General features: G+C 45.9%; 1 protein-coding gene across 6 annotated transcripts in view; it reads left to right on the plus strand.

Annotated features, from left to right (window-relative positions):
- Nucleotides 1-25,670, plus strand: part of DEAF1 (DEAF1 transcription factor) — a 50,432-nt gene that overhangs the window by 6,311 nt on the left and 18,451 nt on the right. For 2 of the 6 annotated variants that reach the window (XR_014792174.1, XM_084856874.1), the window contains exons 4-10: nucleotides 11-157; nucleotides 1,876-2,015; nucleotides 3,735-3,872; nucleotides 6,148-6,274; nucleotides 7,262-7,390; nucleotides 10,681-10,809; nucleotides 15,901-16,151. Coding sequence is in view for 5 of the 6 variants with exons in the window: in XM_084856874.1 (XP_084713000.1) it covers nucleotides 11-157; nucleotides 1,876-2,015; nucleotides 3,735-3,872; nucleotides 6,148-6,274; nucleotides 7,262-7,390; nucleotides 10,681-10,809; nucleotides 15,901-16,151 (1,061 nt within the window). In the remaining variant the exon portion in view is untranslated. Of the gene's footprint in view, nucleotides 1-10; nucleotides 158-1,875; nucleotides 2,016-3,734; nucleotides 3,873-6,147; nucleotides 6,275-7,261; nucleotides 7,391-10,680; nucleotides 10,810-15,900; nucleotides 16,152-19,425; nucleotides 19,810-23,141; nucleotides 23,172-25,670 lie in introns of those variants that run through there. The other 4 variants (XM_084856915.1, XM_084856906.1, XM_084856898.1 and 1 more) reach the window with 4 other exon arrangements.

A 25,670-nucleotide genomic window follows, 5' to 3' on the forward strand; every position in this document is an offset into this window, starting at 1 on the left:
TCATCCAAAGGGCCTCAGTCCCCTCCCACGGCTTTAACATCTGGACAAGACAAAGGTGGAACGAAATATAACTGGGACCCTTCAGTGTATGACAATGAGCTGCCTGTGCGATGCCGAAATATCAGTGGGATCCTGTACAAAAACCGACTAGGCTCAGGTGAGGTGTCTCGTCCTCTGTTCCTGGTCTGAGAGGATGGTTAGTAATCCTTCAGTGTTTCTTCTTGAAGCTTGAGAGTAAGTAGTGAGTAGTTTTGTCCAGCTTCCACCTCATATCGCTGTGGCTGAGGGTGTGGCAGGCCAGAGTACGTCCACAATAGAATCTGGGCTCAACCAATCCCAGCTATGTGGCAGCTTCTGCTTTTTATGGTGTTTCAGTGCAAGTGCAAGGACACCACATAAGGGGAATCCCTGTCCCCGCCCCCACCACCATTGCAGCCCCTGCCTGTTTCAAAACCCCTTCCTGAGGGTCTCCAGGAATGATGTTACAGGAGGGGGCAGGGAATTCCGCTTGCAGGAGCATCCCAGCAGGAGCGCTGCATCAAATACAAGCCATTCTGTGCACCAAGAGCTTTCTGAAAATTAATTGAAGGCCTTTCTGGGCTCCTGCCCCAGCTCCCAAGAGTTTGTTCTGACCTCATGATAGATGTCCCAGACCAAACGGAGTCTCTGATTTCTGCAACCAACACGGCTGGCCAGACCCTATGAATGATGTTGGTAATTTGGAAGGTAGACTGATGACCTATCGGAGACTGTTCCGTGGATCGCGGGTGATCCACCCCTGTGTTGTATGTCTAGATGTGAGTGGGAAGAGGAGGGGCATTTGCATTCCTTATTTGCACCGGAATGAGCGTGGATGCTCAGGATACGGGAGCAGTGGGAGTCTTGACTTTGGCAATACATTTTTGGGATGTGAGGGAAGTGCCTAGTGCGTGGATTCCCCAGCTTCAGAGCCAGGATGCCTCTCAGGATCAGTTGCTGGGGAGCAACCCCCAGAGCAGGCTCTTGCTTTCGTGCCCCGCATGTGGACTTCCCAGAGGCGTCTGTCTGACCACTGTTGGAAACAGGATGCTGAGTGAGATGGACCTTTGGTCAGAGCCGGGAGGGCTTTCCTTACAAAGAAAAAGTGGATTTATATCCTTTCTCTCCTCTTTGTGCCGGGGTGGGTGCTAGTGTGAACACTCCTCACTATTCTATAGTGGGAGCTGAATCCAGCATGTTTCAAATATGATGATGCACTGAAAAAGACAATTGTGTTTGAGAAATGCTCTTGTCTTCCAGTGGACATTACTGTCCCAATGGACATTTGTTGACCTTGACTTGGTCTCATAGGATCAGTGTTTATCAGGGCCAAAACAGACATAATTTAAAAGAGAGCTATGTCTTTTTTTTGTTTGTTTTTACTCTAGCGTAGATGCAGGGCCCCTGTTCAGGACTCTAGTGTTGGGGTTAGGGAGCTTTTAAGGTTCAGATTGGGGCCCCTGCACCTACTCTAGAGTATAAAAGAGAAAAAAAAGCCTTGGCAGCACAACACATTTAAAGGCAATGCCTGTTTTGGTCCTCAGGTGCTTGTTATTTAGCTGCAACTGCTCTCTAGGTCAGCCTCCCCCAACCTGAGTCCCTCCAGATGTTTTCAGCTACAACCTCCCTCATCCCTGACCATTGGGCAATGGCCATGCTGGTGGAGGCTGATGGGAGTCGTAGTCCAAAACATCTGGAGGGGCCCAGGTTGGGGAAGGCTGCTGTAGGCCCTTGGGTGTGCTCGAGCTTGCTGGAGCTGTGAGTCTCCAGGCATGTTGCTTGCAGACTCAGCTGAGCCATACCTGCACAAAGCAGTTCTTAAGCGGAAGCTAATCTCTTTGGCTTGCCTGGTTCAAGGTGGTCGAGGACGTTGCATTAAGCAAGGCGACAACTGGTACAGCCCCACTGAATTTGAGGCCATGGCCGGAAGAGCCAGCAGCAAGGACTGGAAAAGAAGCATCCGTTATGCTGGAAGGCCAATACAGTGCCTTATTCATGTAAGATGGAACTCCTTTTTTCCCCTTTTTCTTTCTCCACTATGGAGGTTGGAAGGCACATTTTTCATCTTTGGCAGTGTAGGGAAACCAGACACAATGTAAATCCTAAGTCTAGTCACACAAGTGTTCACCGCCCGATTCCATGCATGTTTATTTAGAAGTAAGTACTGCTGAGTTCAGTGGAACTTACTCCTAGGTAAGTGTGCACAGGATGACAGTGTTACAGAGAACTTGAAACAGTAACCTGAAATGTTAATTTTTGTGAAAAGAAAGGAACTCCAGGCAAGGTCCTCCAGTTGGTCAAGCCAACAAGTTCTCAACTGGGAAAAGGTAGATTATTTTATTCAGAACAATTAGCTTCGGCACTGACCTCCACAAAGGAAAAGTGGGTGTGGGTGTGGGTGTAGACGAAGCAGAGGAAGCTACTGTAAACCCTCCTGGGGCATCCTGCTTGTGTACCTGCTTTTAGTTTTAATAAGCTGAACTTTGCTGCATCAACTGGGTTCCTTATATTACTGATAACGAATAATGGAGGGTAAAGCGATCAGTGGCTGATAGTCCTGATGGCTCTATGCTACCTCCAGTATCAGAGGCAGTATGCCTGTGTGTGCACCAGTTGGCTGGGAGGGTGCTGTTGCACTCATGTCCTGCTTGTGGGTCTTCTGCAGGCAGCTGGTTTGCCACTGTGTGAACAGAATGCTGGGCTAGATGAGCTTTGGTCTGATCCAGCAGGGCTTTCTCATGTCCTTAACTGCTTAGGGTACAATGCTCTTAGAGGGGGGAATTGAGTGGCAAGACATTAAAAGAGCAATTTCATCTTGGAAAATGCTTTTTTTAAAATAATGTTTTGGTGATTACTTTATTAACCATTGGTTTTGGTGTGCCTATTTACTTTAAATTGTTCCCATCGTTTTCCTGGAGATGTAGGTAAGGTCCATAAGGAGCAAACAAGCTCAAATCAAGAGCTAATGCTCTTGCCAACCGAGTCTTTTTTTTCTCTATTATTATATTCCACCTTCTTCTTCTTTTTCTTTTTTCTTGTATTCCATCCTTCCTCCAAGGAGCTGAGGGCAGTTGTTATCTTTACAACAACGCTGTGAAGTAAATCAGACTCGGAGGATAAATTGGAGAAGGGGGAGGACCATGTAAGCTGTCTTGGGCTCCTTCCAAAAAGAAAAAAGGCGGGATATAAATGTAATGATGATGATGATGATGAAGAGATAGTGATCTTCTGAGGTCACCCAGTGAGCTTCATTGCTCAACAGGGATGTGAATCCACCCCACCCCATAGTCCAATACTATCCCCTGTGTCACAGTGGATTGTATCTAATGTGGTCTGACTTGAGTCCCATTCATTTCACAGGCTCTTCTCTAAGTGGGACTAACATTGGATACAAGCCACTGGCTCTGCGGCAGCTACAGCAGCATCCTGCTTAAGGAAGCAGGACAGAGCAGAGCACCAGGAAACAAGGGGCAAAGGTCTCCTTGCCGTACCTCCGGCATGAGGAGCTGCAAGGGCTGCTGCTGCTGCTCTGGTGCCAGAGGCCGGGCCAGCGCCTGCTGCTTGGAGGGATCGGGAAGGGGCTCCCTCTGTGCTGGTGCTTACAGCCCTAAGCCTGATCCTGCGTTCTGCACAGGAGAGCCTCGGATGGATCTCCTGGCATATTTGGGAGCAGGCTTCCCGCCCCCCTTTAATCCTGCTCTTTTCTCCCAATTCAGGATGGGATATTAAATCCTCACGCTGCCTCGTGCACTTGTGCTGCTTGTTGTGACGACATGAGTCTGGTGAGTGTGCAGCTGCTGATTCGCAGACTGTTAGGACTGGCTGGCGGTGTAAGTGAACTTCCATCAGTTCAGGTTAGGAGCATCTCACGAAAGGAGGAATTGTAACTATGACAGGCCGAAGGTTGCTTTGATTAGGAGGGGAAGGGAGAAGGGAGAGATGGTCACACGCCCCCTTCTGTCTGAAACTCCAAGACATGCCTTTGATGCTTGTGATAGCTGAGATTTTGGTAGAAGAAACATTACTGAGAGTATTAGAGAGTGTGGTGATTTCTTTATTAACATACCTCTTTAAAGGTGTATACCCCACTGATTTAAAAAAAAAAATATTTACAGTAAACTAAGTGAATCCATTCAGATGGCATTAAGAATCAATTAAGCTGCTCCCCTTACAACCTTTAAACAATGTATTTAAATTCACATCTTAATAAGAACATTTTAGAGAGCAATCCTAGGGGCCCGGGGCGAGCATCCCAGAGACCATAGGATGGCTCAGAAAACCCGTTCTAAGGTTGGAGACAGCGCTCCAACCTTAGAAGGGGGAGTTGGAGACTGGACCCCTGACCCCTCGCAGCTGGCATGGAGAGAACTGTGCTGGCTGCCTCTCTGAGGTTGGAAAATCAACCTCGGAGAGCGGGAATAGTAGGCATCCCATGGGTGGGGAGGGGAGGAGAGCAGAGAGGCCAGAATACGATTTATCCTGAGCCTCCTCCAGCCTCCTTCCCTCCCCCTCCAAAGCTCCCTCACTAGGGCTGGAAAGTCTGTCTAGCGAAAGTAAAGGAGATTGGAGGACAGGGGAGGCAAAGATCGCCCCCATGACTCCTCCCACTGTGCTGGCTTTGCCCAGCAGGGCATAGGAATCTTGGAAGCCTCTGAGTTTGGGGGCTTCCGAGCAGCAACTGTTTCCGAAAGGACACTAGAGATGAGTAGGGGAGGATCTGAAGAACAGGTTGGCTCCACAGTGTAGAGACAGCGAAAGAAAAAGCCCTGTTCTCTGAATATTGTATAGTCACACACCATGATGACTGTAGGGTACTCTCCTCAGGGCTGGTACTTGAAGGCCTACCCAGAGAGTTAGAGTTTCAAATTCTTCCAAGTCCCAGATTTCCAAGAGCCAGTGTGGTGTAGTGGTTAGAGTGTTAGACTGGGACTGGAGAGATCTGGGTTCTAGTCTTTACTTGGTCATGGTCATGACGCTCACTTTGGGCCAGTCACTGACTCTCAGCCTAACTACCTCACAGGGTTTTTATGAGGACAAAACAGAGGAGGAGGAGGACTATGTAAGCTGCCTTGAGTTCCTTGCAAGAGCAATAAAGACAGGATATAAATGTAATAATAAAATAAAACATAAAATAGAAATGTCATTAAAAAGAAATGTTGTAGTTCCTTAAGGGAGCAATCATGTGGCCGCTAGTCAGCGGCTAGATGGCCATAGGATATGTGGGTTTCTGGGAACCGACCTCGGAGCCCACGCTCCAAGGTCGGCTCCCAGAGAACCGACCTTCCCCCCCCCCCTTTGCTGCCTCGCAGGCAGTGTGGAACGGCCCGCGCGCCGAAGAGGAGTGTGGAGTGGCCAGAATGGGGCATTCCGGGGGTGTTCCGGGGCAGGGAAGGCAGAAATGCCTGTATGACATGTCCTATGTGTCATCCGGCAGCCTTCTCCCCTGCTCCGCCATCCCGTGGCTAGACAGCCGAAATCAGCTATCTAGCTGCAAATGCAGGGCAGGAGAAGCGCAGAGGGAATGATCCCCTCTGTGCTTCTCCTGCCCTGCATTGGATAGGTGGTTGCTGCCTATCCCCATGGGATGCAACATGAAATGAAGATAGATTGGAACACTTAGCAATAGTGTGGGAGCTGCTTTGTTGGTTTCAGGAGTGACAATGCAGGCTGTCATGTAGCAGCAGTACAGATTTACCACTTTGAAATTAGCTGTCTCATAAATCATTTTAAAAGCAAGGAAATTTCATACTTTGAAAATTTATCTGGTAGCCTGCTTTGTTTCATATCAGAGTCCCAGACTGACGACGGGTAAAACAAAGACAGGACCAAACCTTATGTTTGGTTTGGGGTTAAGGACCTCCCTCAACTCAGCATCTGCAGGACACAGTTGTTGAAGGCCTTGTGTTATGTTAATTGTACAAAGCTGAGAGGAAAATAAGGATTTTATTGTGGCAGTTCGGTGAGGCAATTTATGAGAGGCTGTGGGGAATCCTAGCAGTTGGCTAGCTTCTTTCAGCTTCATGAAAAGTTTACTCTATGCCAATTGGAATGGATGGCCCAGAGTGGGACACAGCAACAGTTACAGCCATGGTAACGAAACTCTAATAATTATTGTTTATTATTTATCAGAGTGGCCCTGTGAGACTGTTTGTCCCCTATAAAAGACGGAAAAAAGAAAATGAATTGCCCACAACTCCAGTGAAGAAGGACTCCCCCAAAAACATCACCCTGCTTCCAGGAACTGCTGCTACTACTTGTAAGTCATTCTAGGAATAAACACCTTTGTCAAATGAGTCAGAAGCATCATATAATATTTTTTCTTTCTTTCTAAAATTGTTTGTGTATTGAAATATTAAAGGAAAGTTATACATTTTGATTGTATGAAAGACTCTCCTTTCAGCTTTTCTCATTTTATTCAGAAAAGCAAGCAAATCTAAGGGCACAATCCTAACTAGATAGGTGGTCGCCTCCGACCTCGGAGGTGTCCGCTTATCCAAAGCAAGGCAGGAGAGGCACGGGGGGATCATTCCCTCCACGCCTGTCCTGCCTTGCTATTTTTCACTAGACAGCCATGTTCAGCTGTCTAGCAGCGGGGGGGGGGCTGATTGGGAGAGGAAGCTGCTGTACGACACATTGGATGCGTGGAGGACAGGGCTTCTCCGCGCTGCCTCCGAGGCAGCACGGACGAGGGGAGCAGTTGGTTTTCCAGGAACCGACCTCAGAGCACGGGCTCTGAGGTCGGTTCCTGGAAACGAGCATATCCTGTGGCCCTCTAGACAGTGTCTAGCCACCATAGGATTGCTCTCTAAGTTTTCCTCTTGGTGCCAGTAATCAACGTTTTGTCTTCATCTACTAGCAGATGGTTTCGGTTTGAGTAACACAAAATGCTGTCACCAAAATCTTCTTTGAAATCTAAACTTTTATATTCAGTGATTCTGTTCGTTTCTCCAACTTGTAATCCAAGCCCAGAGGCATTTGCTCCCCACCACCAATCCTGTCTCTTTGATGTGTGGAACTGGGAAGCCTCTGTCCTAGTTCTGCAAAGTTGTTCTGTGTGTTGAACCCCTAAGTTTCTTTTTTTTTATGTTGGTGGTATAGAGGAGGATTATTTTTGTGAAAGTTGGGCTATGAGTTAGTGGAACGGTTTCTTCCAGTTGGAATAAAAATTGAGAGATTTCTAATTGATCAAATAGGTGTTAGCATTCTACTCAGTTCTGAAAATATTTGCTACATTTTTCTGTAGTCACTGTGACTCCTTCTGGGCAGATCACTACCACTGGCACTTTGACCTTTGACCGTACGTCGACTGTAGAAGCCACAGCTATTATCTCAGAAAGTCCATCCCAGGGTGACGTTTTTACTGGTACCACTGGTAAGTAACCTAAATCTAGCACACTAACTTGCATGGAATTATGAATTCCTAGTGCCAACGTTTCAGGTTGAGGAAGTCAAAGACCTGGTTCTCACAACATGAGAACCCATGGTGGGTTGTCAGCCTTGTTTGTTTCAGGGTGGCTGACAAGGGTTGTCAGCCTTGTTTGTTTCAGGGTCCAAACCCAGTTTCTTCCGCGTAGGTTGTTAACCATGCACAAGCCACCCTGAGAATCCATGGCTTGTTGGGCTTGTTCAGGGTGGCTTATTTTTAGAGTGGCTTGTCATGACGTGCGAACCCAGCAGAGTGGCTTATGCATGGCTTGTTGGAAAGGTCTACAGAACCACCTAGCAAGAGCAGCGAAAAACTCAGTTGCTCCTCGTGATCTCACTAATGATTTTATTTATTTATTTATTTATTGCATTTATACCCCGCCTTTCTCCCTCTCGCAAGGAACTCAAGGCGGCTTACATTATTCTCCTCCTCACCGTTGTATCCTCACAACAACAACCCTGTGAGGTAGGTTGGGCTGAGAGTCTCACTAATCTAGTGAGAGTCTCACTAGTGTGATCTCACTAATGATATCCCCTCTCTGTTATATCTTGAAATGACACTAGTCAATTTACTCCTCCACTTACTTGTCTCCCTAGACAGTGACTTTTATTTACCTTTGGGGAGATTTGTGCATATATAACTTCTTTATGTCCTCCACCTTTGGTCGATTTGCACAAATTTAACGTTATTTTCCCACCCTTAGGGAGATGTGTGCAAATTTACAGGACTTTTGTGAATTTGCACAAATCACTCCAGAAGTTTTTTTTTAAGTTTAATATGTGCAAATCTTCCTGAAGGTGAAAAAAAAATCTACAGAATACACTCTTCTCCAGTAATGAGCACATTTGTGCTCATTAGTGGAGTAGATTGCTGAGGTTGTGCCACAAAGGCTGATGGGATATGTGCCAGGAACAGGCAGGAGGACTAAGGGGGAAACAAGCTACAGGAAGCTGCAGAGCAGCTGATCGTCTGTTGGGAGTAATGTGGGTTAGCAAGCGAACAACCAACCCACTGTAGGTTATTTTCAGGGCAGCTTATCGTGACATGCGAAGTAGCCCAACGTCTGAGGAAAAATGTGAGAAGACAGCAGCCAAATCCTATGGATGTCTACTCAGATGTAAGACCTGTTGAGTTCAATGGGACTTACTCCCAGGTGCACACATATAGGATTGCAGCCTATAGCAATGTTCACAATAAACTTTAGGCCTAATCCACGCATGATTATAAGAGTGTACTGTGTGGAACCTGAATATAGCTAGCAGCAATTTTAATGATTTCAAATATTTTTCCATGTGAATATGTATTGAGGATGGCTTGAGGTAGGTTGTGTGCAAAAGGGCCCTAAGGGTCAGTAAACTTAATGCATTCCATGCAAATGTCAGTCTCACAAGTGGTTGCAAACCGTGGATTTAAAAATTAGGGAGCCTATCAGCGTTTTTGGTCTGATTTCCATTTATGAAGCATTGAAGATTTTTACACACCAACGGGTGACGGAACGAAGTTTATCTACCCAAAATAGGCTAATAAAGCAAAACGTTACAAGACAAGATTAATACGCTTACAGCCCTCCACTTACTGGGAGCCCCTTCCAGCAGCAAGAGTACCTCCAGAATCAGCCTGGCTTGTACTTCTGCGATCAGCCTGTGTTGAGATTCTGAATTGGGAGGGTCCCAGGGAATCATATACTACCTCCTCGATCCCTCCCATTCTGGACAGGGTCTCATGACTTCATACATTCGGCGGGGCTGGGGGAATGACACTGGCCCTAATCATGGGCAGGCTGCCGGCCCAGGAGATAACATTCTTCTCAGCCATTCTAGCAACAAGTAGCCAACCCTGAGATTCTGCCAGATGTTATCTACATTCTGTCAGGAATGATTCTGAGCGTGTGGAGATAGTTAGCAGCTCAGACTCAGAAGGGGAACAGCCAGAACTGGTGGAGGTTTCCTCCCTAGTGAGCTCAGATGTGGATAGGCATTCTTCTCAGGAACTTGGCTCACAGATGACTCGACCGGAAGGCCCCCCTCTTTCCTCCCCCGTGAGAACCCAGGTCTCGGGGGAGGAGGAGAGTACGGGGTGTGACCTGAAGGATGCTAGAGTCTGGTGCAGAGCGAAGCGGGAAAAGTTAGAGGCGGAGCTCAGATGTTCCACCCAGTTGGCTATGCATGAGAGTTTGTGTAGGGGGGCACAACTGTAATGGAGGGGCATGCCCCCCTAAGTTATTCTGGCTGGCAAGTTCTTGTTCAAACTGCCAGCAACGTCTCTGATTCCCACTTGGCTCCTCTATTGATATTCGTAATTGTGTGGAGTAGCTGTTTTCCTTTGTAGCCTGAGAGTCTCTGAGGAGTTGCATTTGTAAAGAACCTGGTAGCTAACTATAGTGAACCTGAAGCCTGGTGCTTTGGAGTGTGTGATTGCGAACGGAGAGGACCAAGGGACCTGACACATTCTGTTGAATAGAGCATCAACAAGTGATTCTCTGGGAACTAATGAAAGGGCTATTTACTCCATAAATAGGCCCAAACGGCACTCTATACATGGGCAGAAGAACTGATGCACCACTGACTCCTCCACATACAATGGTCTTACAGATTTCCACTAGAGGGAGTTCTCTGGAGCAGGTTTGGGGGGTGCACGGGGAAGGAGAGGAAGGGGAAATCCCATTGTATGAGCATGTAACTCTGGACCCTTTGACTTTTTATTTAGAACAATGACATTCTGTCACTGAAAATATCATTGGTATTTTCATTTTGAGATTGTCAGTATTCAGACTTTGGTTTTAGTACTCTATTGAAGCTGGAACTTTATTCAGATTGAAACAGTAAATGCTAGAAATTGAATACAAGTTTATGATTTTGCCTGTTCAATGGGAGAAATAATGCTGTTTATTGCTGGTTGATTGCTATTAAGAGAAACCCAACTACTTAAAGTAACATACTATGCAAAGAGAAAGCTCGGGATTCTAACTGCAGTGCCTGTGTTGCTCTTTAACAAAGAGTGATGTGAGCTGTTGAATTCATATTGAGTTGTATCCAGTGTTAGTCTAACTTAAATCCTATTCATCTCAATTGTTCTGCTGTAAGTAGGACTAAAATTGGATACAACCCTCTGATCTTAGAGTTGTTCCAGCTTTCTTACTGTAATCCTACCTCTTGGAAGCTCAGTTCAAGAATGTCAAATCAAAACCAAGTGTTGAATTCTTTTGATGAGTCTTGATATGGCTCTTTCCCCAATAGTACAAGACACGAACGTTCAGCAGCCTTGCCGGGTCAGTCATCCAGAGCCCCACTACCCAACTTATCAGGACAATTGTCAGATATCCGCGTTCCCAGAGGCAGCACTACCAACGTCCCATCGCAAAATTGGTAAGGTTCGTCCTGTCTTTAAAATGACCTCCAAATAGCTAAATGTATATGAAGAAAGTCTGTGCTTTCTTCATTAGGAGCTGATACATGGGGGGAAATATCATCTTGCTTTAGTTTTCTGAGTAAAAGCTTTAGAGACTTAAGCTTGAGGGGGTGGCTTTTTGTTGTTTGCTTTTGTTTTGTTATGAAGTTCCTTTACGGTGGTAGTAAGTAATCCATTCTCTCACCTACCATGTATGTTTTACGGTGTTTGCTGGCTAATCTCCCCGCATGGGAGGCATAGGATGGGAGTCAGGAGCAGGGTGTGTGTGAAGAGAGCAGTCCCTTGGCCCAACGCATGTAGCAGGACATATGTTGTATCTGTTTTTCTGCATAGGCCAGGAGACTGGGGGTCCAGAGATCAGAGACACTAGGTTGGTTCGTTCAATACGAGGGTGGCTAATAAGTCATGCTGGCCTGTTAACCAGCCCTGTGTGTGCTGCCTGATTACTCTCGCCAGGCACAGCTTGTTGTGACATCTGAACCTGGTGAGGGCAGGTGGCTGGGGTGGTTAACAGAACAGGCCATGGTTTCTGGATGGTTTGTTAACCACCCCAGCCACCCACCCTTGCCAGGTTCTGGAAATTTTCCATCTCTGGTCAGGGCAGCCTTGGGCGCTGCAAGTACGGTAAGTAAATAAAAAGTAAGACCTGGGCAGGGTGTGTGTGTTGTGCAACCCTGGTCTGCAGTGACTGGCAGTGGTTCTCCAGGGTTTCAGGCAGGAGCCTTTTCCAGCCATACCTGGAGGTGCCGGGATTGAACTTGGGACCTTCTGTGTGCAGAGCAGGGGCTCTATCACTCAGCTACATCCCATCCCCAGTGTCACCTGTGATTGAAGGTAGTGCTCAGTTGAACAGCTCCCAGTCCGGGGCTGCTCCTGGATCGAGCTCTGCTCCTGAAGAAGTAACTGGTGGTGGCAGCAGCCAGGAGCATCTCATTCTTAGTGTCCAGGGACCTTTTCCTTTGTGGTCAGGATCATAGCTCCTACAAGAAGAATTGGAGTGAATAATCCTCTTTAGTCCAGGAGTGCAGAGAACCTGAGTCCCACGTGCCTAATTTAGCCTACGAAGACTCTGTATCTGGCCCATGGAAGATCCACACGGCACTTTGGCCAGGGAGCAAATGACAGGTGGGTGTGGTCCCATCCATGATGTTATACAGCCTGCAAGGGGCTGGGCAGGGGGATCATCTGGCCCCCACCCATTTTTGGTTCTGCTTTACTGAATGGTAACCCCAGGGATCGTGAACTTTGATTACACAGACAATAGAACAGCTTTCCCAACCTTGGCTCCCCAGATGTTGTTGGACTACCTCTCCCATCATCTCTGGCCTGTCTGGCTGGGGGTAATGGGAGTTGTAGTCCCACAAACACCTAGAGAGCCAAGGTTGGGAAAGGCTGCAGTAGAGCCATTTATGTTTTTAGGGGAAACCTCCAAATTTAGAATGCAGTCATTCAGCCTTCCCCAACCTAGTGTCCTTCAGATGTGATGGACCACAACTCCCATCATCTCCAGCATACCTGGAGGGCACCACATTGAGGAAGGCTGATGTAATCTGTTCCTGATATGTGTGTGCTAGTTTTTGGGTTGGACTCAAGACTCCAACCCAGGTTTTTAATATTAAATATGATACAAGTATATAGCAGAGGGACATCACCTCTGGTCCGTGCTCCTATACTCTGTACTTTTAACATGGGAGTTGTATGTATAAATTTAAAGATATATCCCTGGTTTTGTGTTCTCTTATGGCAATTTTACATTTGAGGACACTGCATGCGTGGTGTGTGGTGTGCTCTCTACTATACACATGTGTCTTTGTATTTCTGACTTCCAGAGGCCTGCGATCCACCTTTGAGAGCTGGTGGAATGCCCATAATGCTAGCATGCACGTTATTATTCTCTTTAATGTCAAAATAGCATGGGGATATTTATGTGGCTGTGTTATTCCACTGCGTGGATCTTATAAGGTCCTACTGCTCAGGCAGATTCTTAACACATCCTTTGTCATTCACTCCCCAGTACACTGTTAATTAAGCACTGGCAATTCTAAAGAGCAAGTGTAAATATTTTCTTTTAAAGAAGCATTAGCTGGCCTATAATACAGAAGAAGCATAAACACTTGTGGAAAGTTCAGGCGATCAGGTGTCAAGCTCTGTTCCTCAGTGTACAGAAAAGTTGAGTAGCTGAAAATCCCTAGTGAATATACACTTGTGGAGAGAAGGCCTGTTTTCCTAATTCACATTAAATAACAAAAATCCTATGAACACAGTTGGGCAAACATCTGTTTCATTCACTAACTTAATAAAAGCTTTGAGGTTTTAATGGTAATCATCTCTTTCATGGCCTTACCCTTGCAATTTTTCAGCGTACTGCCAAGGTTATAAGTCTAACATGCGGTAAAGCTAAGGGTTAAAATAAAGTAGGGAAGTAGAAGCACAATTGGTATAAAGCCGTATTATCTCTTGTAGGGGTTTTATGGGTGAAAAAACTGTGGTGTTTTAAAAATCATTTTGAGCAGCCCCTAATATCTGTGTGCTTCTGCCTCTAAATATTTATTTCTGCGTTTAGGCTGTAGTCCTAAACACATTTACAGTGGGATTTACATCCGAGTAAACAAGCATAGATACGCTCTGTTAGTTTGACATTTCAGGAGAACGCCTTTGCAAAGCGCCCCTTTTGTGGCAGGAGTATTGCAGCCAGCTGACAAGGTGGTGACTAAAGCTGGTTTTGTTCTCTTCACCTTTCTAAGATTCACATTTCGAAGGGCAGCAGCATTACTCCAGCTAGGGTTATTCAGAAAGGTGTGCTTTATATTAATTTATTATTTTTAAAAAAGATTTATACCCCGCTCTTATGTTATCTGGGTGGCTAACAAAATCCAAAAATAAAAGACATCTACAATAAAACAATAACTATTAAACACAGCAGATTTAAAAATGGAGCAGGCTATAACATCAGTTTCAGTGAACATTAAAGAAGGCCTGAGGAAATTAAAGAGCCACGAGTCAGTGCCAAGCGAACCTGTCCGGGGAGAGTGCGCCATAAACAGGGCCTCTGTCCCCAGTTGGCAACTGCTTGGCAGGGATACCTGGAGAAGAGCTTCTGACCATTAGCTCAATGCATGGGCAGGTAGATGTGGGAGAAGGTGTGCTTTGCCTTATTTCAGTGGGGTTCACATGTTCCTGAGATACAAGAGGACACCCCGCCTACCCCCTTTCCCCACAACAGGGAATCATGTGCACTGGTGAGGATATTTGAGCATATGGTGGCTGTCTCTTCCATTCCGCTTTCTGTCCTGTGCAGAGAGGGAAGTTGCCCTCTCTGCACAGGACAGAGGCACCCTGGGGAGGGATGGAGCAGGCCCTCTTTGCATTATGTTCACATGAAGAAACTGTTCAGGGATAGGGTGCGTGCATCTCTACTCCTCTTCCTTCTTTTTTGAGTTGCCATTGAGAGAGAGAAAGAGAGCGGTTATAGAAGAATGACCGGTGTTTAATGTGTTAAGGATTTGTCCTGCTGAACTAGTAGTTCATGTAAATCAGGCCTGGTCTACTGGTGACCCGCCAGATGTTGTCAGACTGCAATTCCCATTATCCCTCAGCATTGGCTGGGGCTGATGGGAGTTGCAGTCCAGCACCATCGGGAGGGCCACACTTTTCCCACCCGTGTCCTTAATGTAAGAACTATATGACTAAAGGCCCATCTAGTCTAGCATTGCGCTTCTCACAGAGGCCAGTTAGTGGCTTTGGGGAAGCTGGGAAGCAAAGAATTAATGTACCAGCCCTGCCCTGTGGTTTGTCCCCAGCACCCGGGATTTGGAGATGTGATGCATAGCAGTAAGACTGTCCAAGCGTAGAGGGCTTCAGTCTAGCACAACCAACTGCTGTCCACCCTCTCTGGGTTCCTTCTGGTGGTGTTTGCGTGGGGCTCCCGACACAAGTACCGTCAGGGCAACCAGCATAGCTTGCTGTAGCAGCAGTGCCTCACTTTGAGGTCAGTTTGTTTCATTTCCGATGCAAGTCTCCCCTTTGTAGGTGGTGTGGTTCTCCCCTCGTGCTGGAGCACACATCGTCCAGCTTCTTAAAAATGGGTGCGCCAATGGCAAGACAGTGGCTCCCTCTCCTCTCCTCTCCTCTCCTGCTCCCTCAGCAAGGCTATTTTCACACTGATTTGGTTTATAGCCCATGCCACTGCCAAAGGCTCAGAGCAGGTAACATCTACAAATGATGAGTGCATAATAAATGTACCTCAGGAAGACAGCATTAGAAGAGGCCCCCTCTGTGCTTCCACACTACACAATGCTTTCTTTCAAAAAGGTTCCTGCATTGCTCCTGGAAGACACAGTTATAAAAGCTGTACAGCTGGAATGAGGATAAACGAATCAGTCTATTTTGGGTCCATGTCAGTTTTGCATGTGTTCATTTGTAAGTTTGTTCGGTCCCATTTCTGCATTAATCCACCATTTTAAAAAAAATCTGCATTTTTGAAGTACTTTCTCACAAGATATGCATTTCTAAATGACTTTTCTCTCAAAGTACACATTTCTAAATGTATTTTACCCTAAAATACACATTTTATTACACATTTTGGAACTTTTTTTGAGCCAAGAACGGTATCACAAACCTTGGAGAACCAGAACTATGTTCCAACATGCACATTATTCTGAGCGGTGCAGATTAGGTCTGTTCACTTCCAAGTGTGGACTAAATGGGATCCTTGAGCATCCATAGCTGGAACTCCCTTCAGGAATTGATCGTCCTTGATTTGCAAGTGTGCTGAATGGTTTGGCATTTTGATTAGCCCAGGTTGTAGATCAGCCTTCCCCAACCTGGTGCCCTCCAAATGGACTGGACTACAACTCCCAGCATGCCCCAGCCAGCCAGTATACTAGGCCCAAGTTGGGGAAGGATGTTTTAGGTTATTCTGAACCTTTGATTGGGTAGACTGGTGTTCTGAAGATGTGACAGCCTGTTGGCTATACAGTAAGCTTCAAATTAAACTTGGATTGAAATTTTTTAATTCTGTGGGTTTGTTTTGTTCTTTCAATTTTTAGTATTGACCTCACTTCCTGCCCTGGCTGTGCCACCCGCTACGCCCATCAAAACAATATCCTCTTCAGTGTTGAATGGACTCGAAGTGACGGAGCAACGGAGCTGGCTTTACCTGGAGGAGATGGTGAATTCACTGCTCAGCACGGCTCAGCAGTTGAAGACGCTGATTGAACAAGCTAAGCAGGCCAGCTCCTCGTACAGAGAAGCCTCTGTCACTCAGGCCAAAATTCAAGCTGATGTGGAGAGGAAAGAGGTAATGATGCTCCAGGAAATCAAATGGTCCTAGCCCCAAATATCTCTACAACCCCACTGCTCAGGGAACCAAACTGACAGCCCACAGCTTCTTTCTTTGATACAGGAGTAGTGGAAAGCTCTGCCTACCAGGGAATGTCCTAAGTTTAGAACAGCCTTCCCCATTCAGATAGGATGGATTGCAACTGCCATCATCCCCAGCCAGCATGGCCAATGGCCTTGCCTGTGGATGATGGGGAGGTCCAATGCATCTGCAGGGCACCGTGTTGGGGAGGGCTGCTTTAGATTGCACTCCTCCATTTGATGCAGAAAGTTTCCATGCTTGATGTCACTGCCATCATGAACATTGTAGCCCTTTGATTTTTAGTAGTTAAAAAGAATGTGAAGTTTTTACATTGAAAGGTTGTATGCAGAACCATGGGTGCTTGCTGTGTGCCAGAGCAGATTTCAGTTTTGCCTTTTGCCCCACCTTCGAATCTCAGATTCTGTCTGTGGCCACAATAAATTATTCTGTAAAACTTTACTGTTTCCAGCCCATAGGCTTTCAAAAGTGGATAGGGGTGGTGATGGGGGGTGCAATGGAGAGGGGCAAGAAAGAAGATGGAGAACGAAGTTAGATGGCCAGGAGGGGGACAGGGAACAGAAACCATCGGAAGAGGTTTAGGAACAAAAAAGGACATTAAAGTGCCAACCGCTGCCCATTTCTAATCCCGATCCTCATCCATACAATGTACAATCTTTTCCATGCAACCATGGTGGCTGGAAAATCATAGATTCAGTGGGAAGTAGTGGGCAGAGTGTTTATGTTGGAGACTTGTGTTCAGATCAACCAGCAACCACAAAGCTCACTGGATGGCCCTGAGTAAACATGCACAGAATTTCTGCCCCAAAGTTCAACTGGCGTAGCACTCAGCCTCCAACAGTAACTGACCAAAATCCCCAGGAAACTCACAAGAGAGGCAGATGTTAGGCTGTTCTTTGTACCTAGCATCTGATAATTCGAGGAATGTTGCCTTGGAATCAGGATGTCCCATTCTTAGCTAACATCGTAAACAGCGATTGATAAACTCATAGTCTGTGAATTTGCTTTGCCTCTCTGAAAGCTATATATGCTGCTTAGGAACACTATTTAAAAAAAATACTCCCCCTGTCTGTGGCATTGATGTGATAATCATTATAAAGTGAGTTTTGTCTGCGCAGATAAATATACTCAGCTAGTAACAGCTTACAGGCTAGCCTATAGCAGTCTTCTCCAATGTGGTACCCTCCAGATGTTGTGGACTTCAAATCCCGTGAGCCCCAGCCAACATGGCCAACAGTCAGGAATCCTGGGAGTTGTAGTCCAAAACATTTAGAGGGCACCAGGTTGAACAAGGCTCATCCATAGTCTTCCACACATTCAGAAATAAGCCTTGTTGATCTCAATAGTGGCTCTTCACAAATATATTTTTGTGTATTTTTGCTCATGGGCATCTGCAGGAATTTTTCAGGAGCTTGGGGAAAAGCTACACAGTGATATGTGATTGTAATTTGTGCACACAGCACACACCACTACCACACATCTGGGCTACTTTGCAAGTCTCGCTTGATCCACACTCTCTTAGCTACCTCCCTGTCTCCTGCAAAATGGTTATAGCAATGATGGACTTTATCTGCATGCATTGGCAGGGGAGTTTTTCATATATTTACCAACTCAGGGAAAATATCATTTTTAACATTAAGACCGGAGTTAGAAAGACCATGAGTTCCTGTCTGCTTCTATTTTTTGTTTTTGGATAGACGCACTGCTATTCAGTCACAACTACGCTAAACTTCTGTGATTCTGAATTGTTTTTTATGTGGCAGCAATTCCCATGAGGGAAGGTCCTGCCCCCAAAAAGGAGGGCTTAAAAATTGATAGTGGGTGTGTCAGTCATTGCTATGACTCCATTCGTTGGCTAAAAACACTGAAAGGTGGGAGCAGACTAGTTTCTTACAAGACGAATGGGTAGAAGAATGGCTGCACATTTTGCCTCAAGAGATTCTATGAGGGCAAGAGCAGCCTTTCCCAGCCTGGTGCCTTCCAGATGTGTTGGACTACGATTCCAAGCATCCCCCACCCAGTCATGCTGGCAGGGGGTACTAGGAATTGTAGTCTAACACATCTGAAGGGCACCAGGTTAGGGAAAGCTGGGCTAGAGACTTTTTTCTAAAGGGAAGCTGGGGATTATGACTTCTCTTGAGTGGGAGCAACTGATCCCCTGGCTCCTTTGTGTGGATGCCCATGTTTCCCGCTTTCAAGCCTACGTAACCTAAATAAGTGCAGCACTTGGATTTCCTAGGGTTTATGTTTAAACAGACATGTGAAGCGGGCGTGGGAGAGAAGGATAACAAAGGCCATTTCAAGCAGTATAATACAAACATATGCAGTATTAGGAAACAGTAATCTTATGAGTGCAATGAATATGGACTTGAGCACGCTCCGGGAGAGAGCGCAGGACAGGAAGGCCTGGCGTGCTATGGTCCATGGGGTCACGAAGAGTCAGACACGACTGAATGACTGAACAACAACAATCTTATGAGTAGAGCAAAACCTATTTTTCCCCACATATTAATTAGCTCATGGCTTAAACACACACTTGCTCATCACTTGATGACTGCATCGCCAAGTAATGCCTTACAGGTATGTATGGCCAAGCATCAACTAAAACATGATGCTTTACTGTTGAGTCCATGCCTCACATGGTCACACATTCATTTAGGCCTGATCTAAACGAAGTGATAAAACCCAGTAAAGTGAGCTGTTCCACTTCAGATCTGCAGGCCAGAGGTATACTATTTTGGAATGCTCCTTTACATTAGTGGCTTCTTGAAAATAGATAAGTGGCCCAACAGACTAAGGGCTGAGTTAGAGCATTTCTCCCTATTGTGCTAGCTTTCTTTGTTCAGGGAATTCTTTATATGGGGGAGCATTCCAAAGTGGTATATCCCACCTCATGCTGCTGCATGGGCAGACCCAGCTTAAGTGAGCAGAAATCAAGTGATCTGACATTGTGATTCACTTTGATCACAATGTCAAATCAAGTGATCAGACATGGGCTTCTTTCCAGCACTAGGCCAAGGGCCTTCTGCCTAGGAAGCACGGGTTCTGCCACTGAGCTGCGGCCCTTCCTCTAGCTGATGTAGCTACTGGACCAATGGTGGTTATCCATTAGAAGGCATAGCACTACTTTTGTGCCTCTCTTCCTGAGATACCAGCATGGCCTCTAACCTTCTGCCCTCTTTTCCTGATATAGATAGTAAAAAAAGCAGCAGGAGGATTTGCTCCTACGTCTCTTGGTCCATTCGCAAGCCTGCAGGCTCTGGTACCACGAACCAGATAAAAGTGAGATTTTTACTGTGCATGATCCCTACAGCAGGGGTGGGGAACTGTTCTGGCCCTGGGGGCTGGATTGCCTCCTGGGACACCCTCCAGGGGCTGGATAATGTCGGGGGGGGGGGCTTTGGGAAGGAGGGCCTCCCTCCAATCCCACCCTCTGATGTCATCGGAGTTGCTCTGTGCCTGTCTGTGCACAGAGAAAGGGAATGCTCAGCGCTCATTTAGATCAGGCCTAAATGAATGTGTGACCATGTGAGGCATGGACTCAACAGTAAAGCATCATGTCTGAGTTGATGCTTGGCCATACATACCTGTAAGGCATTACTTGGCGATGCAGTCATCAAGTGATGAGCAAGTGCGTGTTTAAGCCATGAGCTAATTAATATGTGGGGAAAAATGGGTTTTGCTCTACTCATAAGATTACTGTTTCCTAATACTGCATATGTTTGTATTATACTGTTTGAAATTGTCAGCGCTCGAAAAAACAGCCTTTCTGACAATTGGGTGGGGCAGAGGAGAGGCCCTGGGGCCTGGGAGAGAAGCTGGCAGGCCAGGTGAGGAGCCCTTGCAGGCTGGATCTGGCTTGGAGATTCCCCATCCTCACCCTACAGCAGTGGAGGCTGGTAGCTCCGATGTCAGTGAGGCAGTGAATCCACTCTGGGTTTCAGTCAGAACCAGTCAGTACTCTGAAGGAGCTATCCAAAGTGCTGAACCCACCACCCTTCACTGGCATATGGTTCACCACTCATTTTGATTAAAATCTACTCCAGATCATTTGAATGACCCGGATGGTCCTTTCTTTGTCTAATATGAGAATTCAGCAAGTGAGGCTCATTGGAATCCTACATTCCCCACATTCACAGGGAGTAAAAAGTTTAAAAGTAAGCTGTGTGCTCCAGGCTCGTATAAAGCAAGATGATTAAACAGAGATAAGTCTCAGAGGCAAAAGTGTAGGACTGTCATATGGTTCTGGAGCAGAGAGGAAAAAATGCGATTAGTTCACAAAGGGAAAGTTTGAGAATGTGTTGGTCTAATGCCTAATGCTATGATAGGAGCGGAAGTAACAAATTGGAAAACCTGCCCATCTATATTGGCTTAGATATCCTGGATAGAAAAAGTTGATGACTCAGGACCCAGAAATTACTAGCCATGTATAAAGGATGGGTATTGCCGTGCACGAAGTTGCTAACTAGTGCAAATGAAACAAGCTGATTTCTTAAAGACAGGTATTTAATTGGTTGCAAAGAGAAAAACTGTGCTTGTCTCTGTGTGACAGAAGTTGTCTTTTCCTGTGTTTGAGACTTGTAGAATTCATGCTGTGAAATGCTGTTTTTCATGTTTTCTGGAGCTCAAAAGAGAAATGTAAAGAGGTAGCTGGATTTACAGCTGTTTCTTAACAGCTGGTAGAAACAAGTGGGACCTTTGCTATTAGTATATATGAGAGCCATAAGAGAGCTCCTTTCAGAAGCCATCTATTATAACCAGTGCTGTTTTCTGTGGTCTTTAGATGCAATTTTCTTTTTGTTTACTTCTTTAAAAGACTGAGGGGACAAGGCAATAGGCCTCAAAGAGGCAAACCTCTCGGTAGAGTGCACTGTGTCCTGGATCCTAATGTTTCCTTCTGGAAACAGAACAGAGTTTGTGTGTGTGGAACTGGCCTTTCCTGCCTCTGCTTTCCCTCTGTGGCTTCCTGGGCCATCTGTAAACCTGCTCCTGAGGGCTGGGTGACCCTTGGGAATGATGTGAAATATGGAAGAGAGAGTTGGCAGAAAGCACTTTCCAGTTACATGAGTGGTGGAGCACCTTAGGATCCCAGCCTGTGTGTATAATGTCTATTTCTCAACGCCAAGAAATAGAATTGTTTCTTACGCTGCCGAGTTCCGTGGGGCTTGTTAGGGCACTGGTTTCCCCACCACTCATCCATAGAAAGAATTGTTACACCACAGGCTGCTTCCTGCTAGGTTATTTCCCCCTTAGCTTGAGAGTATGCGCTGTGACCAGATGTAATGACCTTCCAGAGTGATGTACTTTAATATAGCACAGCCAGAGCACTTTCCCCCTGAATAAAAGAAAATACGATATTTGGGTGATTCCTGAATTTGACAATTATATAGACCTTCCGTACTATTTTTGCTTTTTCTTGGATGATACATACTTCTGGATTTTTAGATTTTTTCCAAAGGGCTAAATAATTTTTATAATGTGACAGGTTCTCCTGAGCAGGAAAATCTGGAACATTGGCTGGACTGTCCAGGTACATAAGCTGCTGCCGCTCCACGCCTTCCCACTCTGCACCAGTTTTGTGTCATCTTCTGCTGCAGGATGAAAAACTGTTTTCTTTCATCCCTCTAGTAACAGAGTTCTTGGCAGCAGCAAGAGGCAGCAGGCGCAGCCATGTTTGGCCCACCTGGCAAGACAGTCTGTACTGTCTTCTCCTAACCAGCTGGTTGCGCAACTGATGGAAACAGCCACACATTTCCTCCCTAGCTGGGCTCTACTTCTCAGCATAGCATTTGTGGGGGTGAGGGCCATGGGGGTGCCTGGTTCTTTCCAGATGGACTACAACTCCCATCATCCTCATTAGGCACATTGTGGTCAGATGTAACTTTGGTTGCGGAATTTTTTATTTTTACTTTCCGTGGCATGAATTGTCCAGTAAAAAAGAAGAAGAAGCAGCTTTGTCAGAACGGACATTTTCCATAAATTATTACTTTTTCTGACCAGGCAAATCCAAGTTCAGAACTTTAAAATTTCTTAAATGAGAAAACTGCTCTTCTGAAGTATGCCAGTTTGGGGGCTGAAAGATGTTTATATCTATAATTTAAAACTTTCATATTGAAAGTTTTGATGCAAACATTCTTGGATGTGTATGTCTTGGATGTCTTATTTGGAATGGAAAGCACTTCAAACAGTAATTTCCCCTGGGAAGCTAATCTTATTTCTTCACTAGCTGGAGTCAGAAGCTTGAGTGATGACAGCATTTGCATAAATATGAGCCAAATGTACATACGTATCTTTATCATACAAACTGACTGAAGTTTGTTTCCATGTTCTTCTTGTCCCTTCTGGTCTTCTTACTTTCACTCCTTCCCAGCTTGGTTTCAGACCGTAGGAGTAAAAACACATCCACATAGTAACCTTCAAGGATGTGTTCCCTTACTCTGTGCTTAAGGTGATTACCTGGAGGGTCCTCAAACTGACTGTTCCACCATCAGACCCATTCTGGCTGGGAATCCAGACCTCTTTGGGACCTGAACCTGAAGAGGAGCCCCTTACACTAGTGCATAAGGCCCACTGTGGTACGCTGGGGGGGGGGTATGTGCAGCCCCCAAGTAGTTTTTGGCAGGCACTGGGAAACCTGCCTCCGAAGACAGCATCTTGCCTGATGCTCCCCCACTGGCTGACTTCTCCCTGGGTTTCTTAGCTGCACGCTTGCAGTGTCACCTCCTGCGAATCCTTTTCTTGATGGATCAGCGCTTTCTCACCAGTGCTGCTGTCTTGCGACCATCCAGGTTGCTAGAACTGCCCAAGGGGGAGAAGGTTCCTTGGCGGGCTTTGAACAGGCCACTGCTACAGGCTGGGCTGGAGAGCCCAACAGCTCCATGTGCACCCATTCCTCTTGAGTGGTATGAGCTGCACTTGTGGGAAAACCTTATTGTGCAGGTCTGGCAGCGCAACGAAATCTCAGCAATATCCCCTGCACAATGATCCCCAGCGAAGGTGGCAGCAATCCTGCCACACACAGCCCCCAACTGGTGATCCCTGGGTGGTCATCCTTGTTTGAGGGGGTGGCATCGCTTTTTCAGCTGTGGCTTTCCATTGTGTCTTCAGTCATTGGTCCCTGGGGGCTTTTCTTCCGGAAGTCTTGCTCCAATGAAACCGGCACTGGCAGGATGGCTTAAAAGTGTCTTAAAAGAGTGAACCAGAAGGAACAAATTTGCTGTTTGGTCTGCCCTGACAGCCCCAATGGCGCTGCTGATTGGCTCCTGGCAGTGGGCCAGAACTAGTATGCAACTGGGCAGCAAATCAGCCACTGGCTTCAAGCCAAAGTGTAACTGATTCGCTCTCCCTCCTGCCTCCTGTGTGCCAGACACAAAAGGGCTGGACAAGGGAGAGCCTGGTAAGCAAGAACTTTAGGCTTCTTGTAGCATTTACAATGTAGGCCATCACCATGCATCCCCAGCACAGTTCAAAAGTCAAGTTTCATACATTTCCTTTCTTAGACAACAGCCTCACAAAACTTGGTGGACAAAACTGTTGTTTTGTTTGTTTGTTTGTTGCATTTATATCCCACCTTTTTTCCTCCAAGGAACCCAAGGCGACTTACATGGTCCTCCTCCTCCTCTCCATTTTATCCTCACAACAACAACCCTGTGAGGCTGAGAGTTTGAGACTAGCCCAAAGTTACCCAGTGAGCTTCCATGGCTGAGTGGGGACTAGAACCCAGATCTCCCGGCTCCCAGACCAACACTTTAACCACTATACCACACTGGCTCAACAAATGCAACCCTTCCAAATAGTTCTTTCTAAACTAGCAAGCTGTTCCTGTAGCCTAGACCCAATGTCAACCCTTTAACGATGTGAATAAATTGAAGAATCATCATCATCATCAACATACTACACAACTTACTTGGGGATAGCTACAACAGAGGAATGAGTCATGACAGTCAAAGCAGTGTAATTGGCTTTATTCCCTAGGCCAAAAATGAAATAAAAATCTTGACAGTGGGTATTACACTTTGATGGCCGTGTCACCTAAATACATAATGTTAATACAGATGTATATGTAACACAGTAACTGAAGGGTGAAGGCTGATTCTCTTGGCTTAAAGAGCTAGTATATCATAAAAAGTGAGCGATTTCCATCTTTTGCATTCTTCCTTCAGAGAATGTCCTAATTTGATTCCATGCTATGGTGGCTGTGTTCCTGTAAACTCACAACCCTCTGAACCTTTAAATGCTGTGATGTCAGGTCATAAAGGTGACCTGAAATTAAGCCCTTGATCTGCTTACGTATTAGGTTCTACTCTTGGATAAATCTACTTTTCTCTAGGTTGTTTTTGAGCTGTTCCTCAGGAGATTTAACACCCTGGGCTGGTGTTAGTCTAATTTCAGCTAGTACCTTTGGGGATTAATACATTTAACTTAATTTATTTCGCACTGCTTAACAGAGTTCTGTTGCTCAGTTTAAAGCTTTCTGGGGCTTGCCTGTACCATGAATTTACTGTGTATATTACTGTGTAAAGGGTTGGGTGTTGGGCAGGTTGGAGAGCAAGGTGTTATCGCTCAAAAAATGACCATGTGACCAACTGCAAGGAGATTTTGTCATATACCATGAGCTAACTTGTATGTTATGGCAAGTCTCCCTAAGAAGCGCAGAAGCAAAGCTTGAGGCTTCCTGTCGGTAACTAGACCAAAACAAAGATGCATGACTCAGATGGCAGCAGTGGCTCTTCCCCCTGTAGGCCTGTGGTGGTTTAAGCATGTTAAATGGGAGCACGCAGGAAAAGAAGACTTCGCAGAACCCCAAAGCCCAGCTCCACCAGTGTCTGGGAAGGGGAGGATACAATCTGCACAGCTTGCCTCCATTGATCTGAATATAAAGGCATGGCAAATTAGCATTTTAGCAAAGCTTCAGGACCACCAGTTTCTAGACATTTTGAAGCTCAGGGTAGAGTGGGTGGGTAGGGAAATGGTCCACACTCACACACCCAAAATGGGAGAAAATTGAGGGGAAACTGAAATATCTGCACTGCCTACTTCCTTACCACACCTAAACTTTGTTTACTACTTCAAGAACAGTAAAGGAATAATGTGTAACTTTGCACATACAATTATACTGTTTGGTACATGGCATTTAAAAGTATAAATGCCTCAGCTTTATTTAAACTAAATAAACTTGGAAGCAACCCTTTGCACTAAAAAATAGTAGGGGATTTTCCTCTGCTGAATGTTCCGGGTGTTGCAGGGGAGGCTTCATATTGTTAAGCAAAGCAGACATAAAAACTGGGCTTGAGAGGGGTCAGGCCAAGTGTCCATTCTTTTTTTGGCAACTATCTGTGACCCTCAAGAACCATGGTAGTGGTTACAATATATTTTAGCACTGGACTCAGGCAAGTCTGCAGAAAAGCTAGAGGAGGAGGAAAGTAATGTGAGAAAGGC

Source organism: Heloderma suspectum, chromosome 1 (assembly GCF_057233095.1).
Source record: "Heloderma suspectum isolate Gila_16-S chromosome 1, 16-S_ref, whole genome shotgun sequence".
NCBI classification, from domain to species: Eukaryota; Metazoa; Chordata; class Lepidosauria; order Squamata; family Helodermatidae; genus Heloderma; species Heloderma suspectum.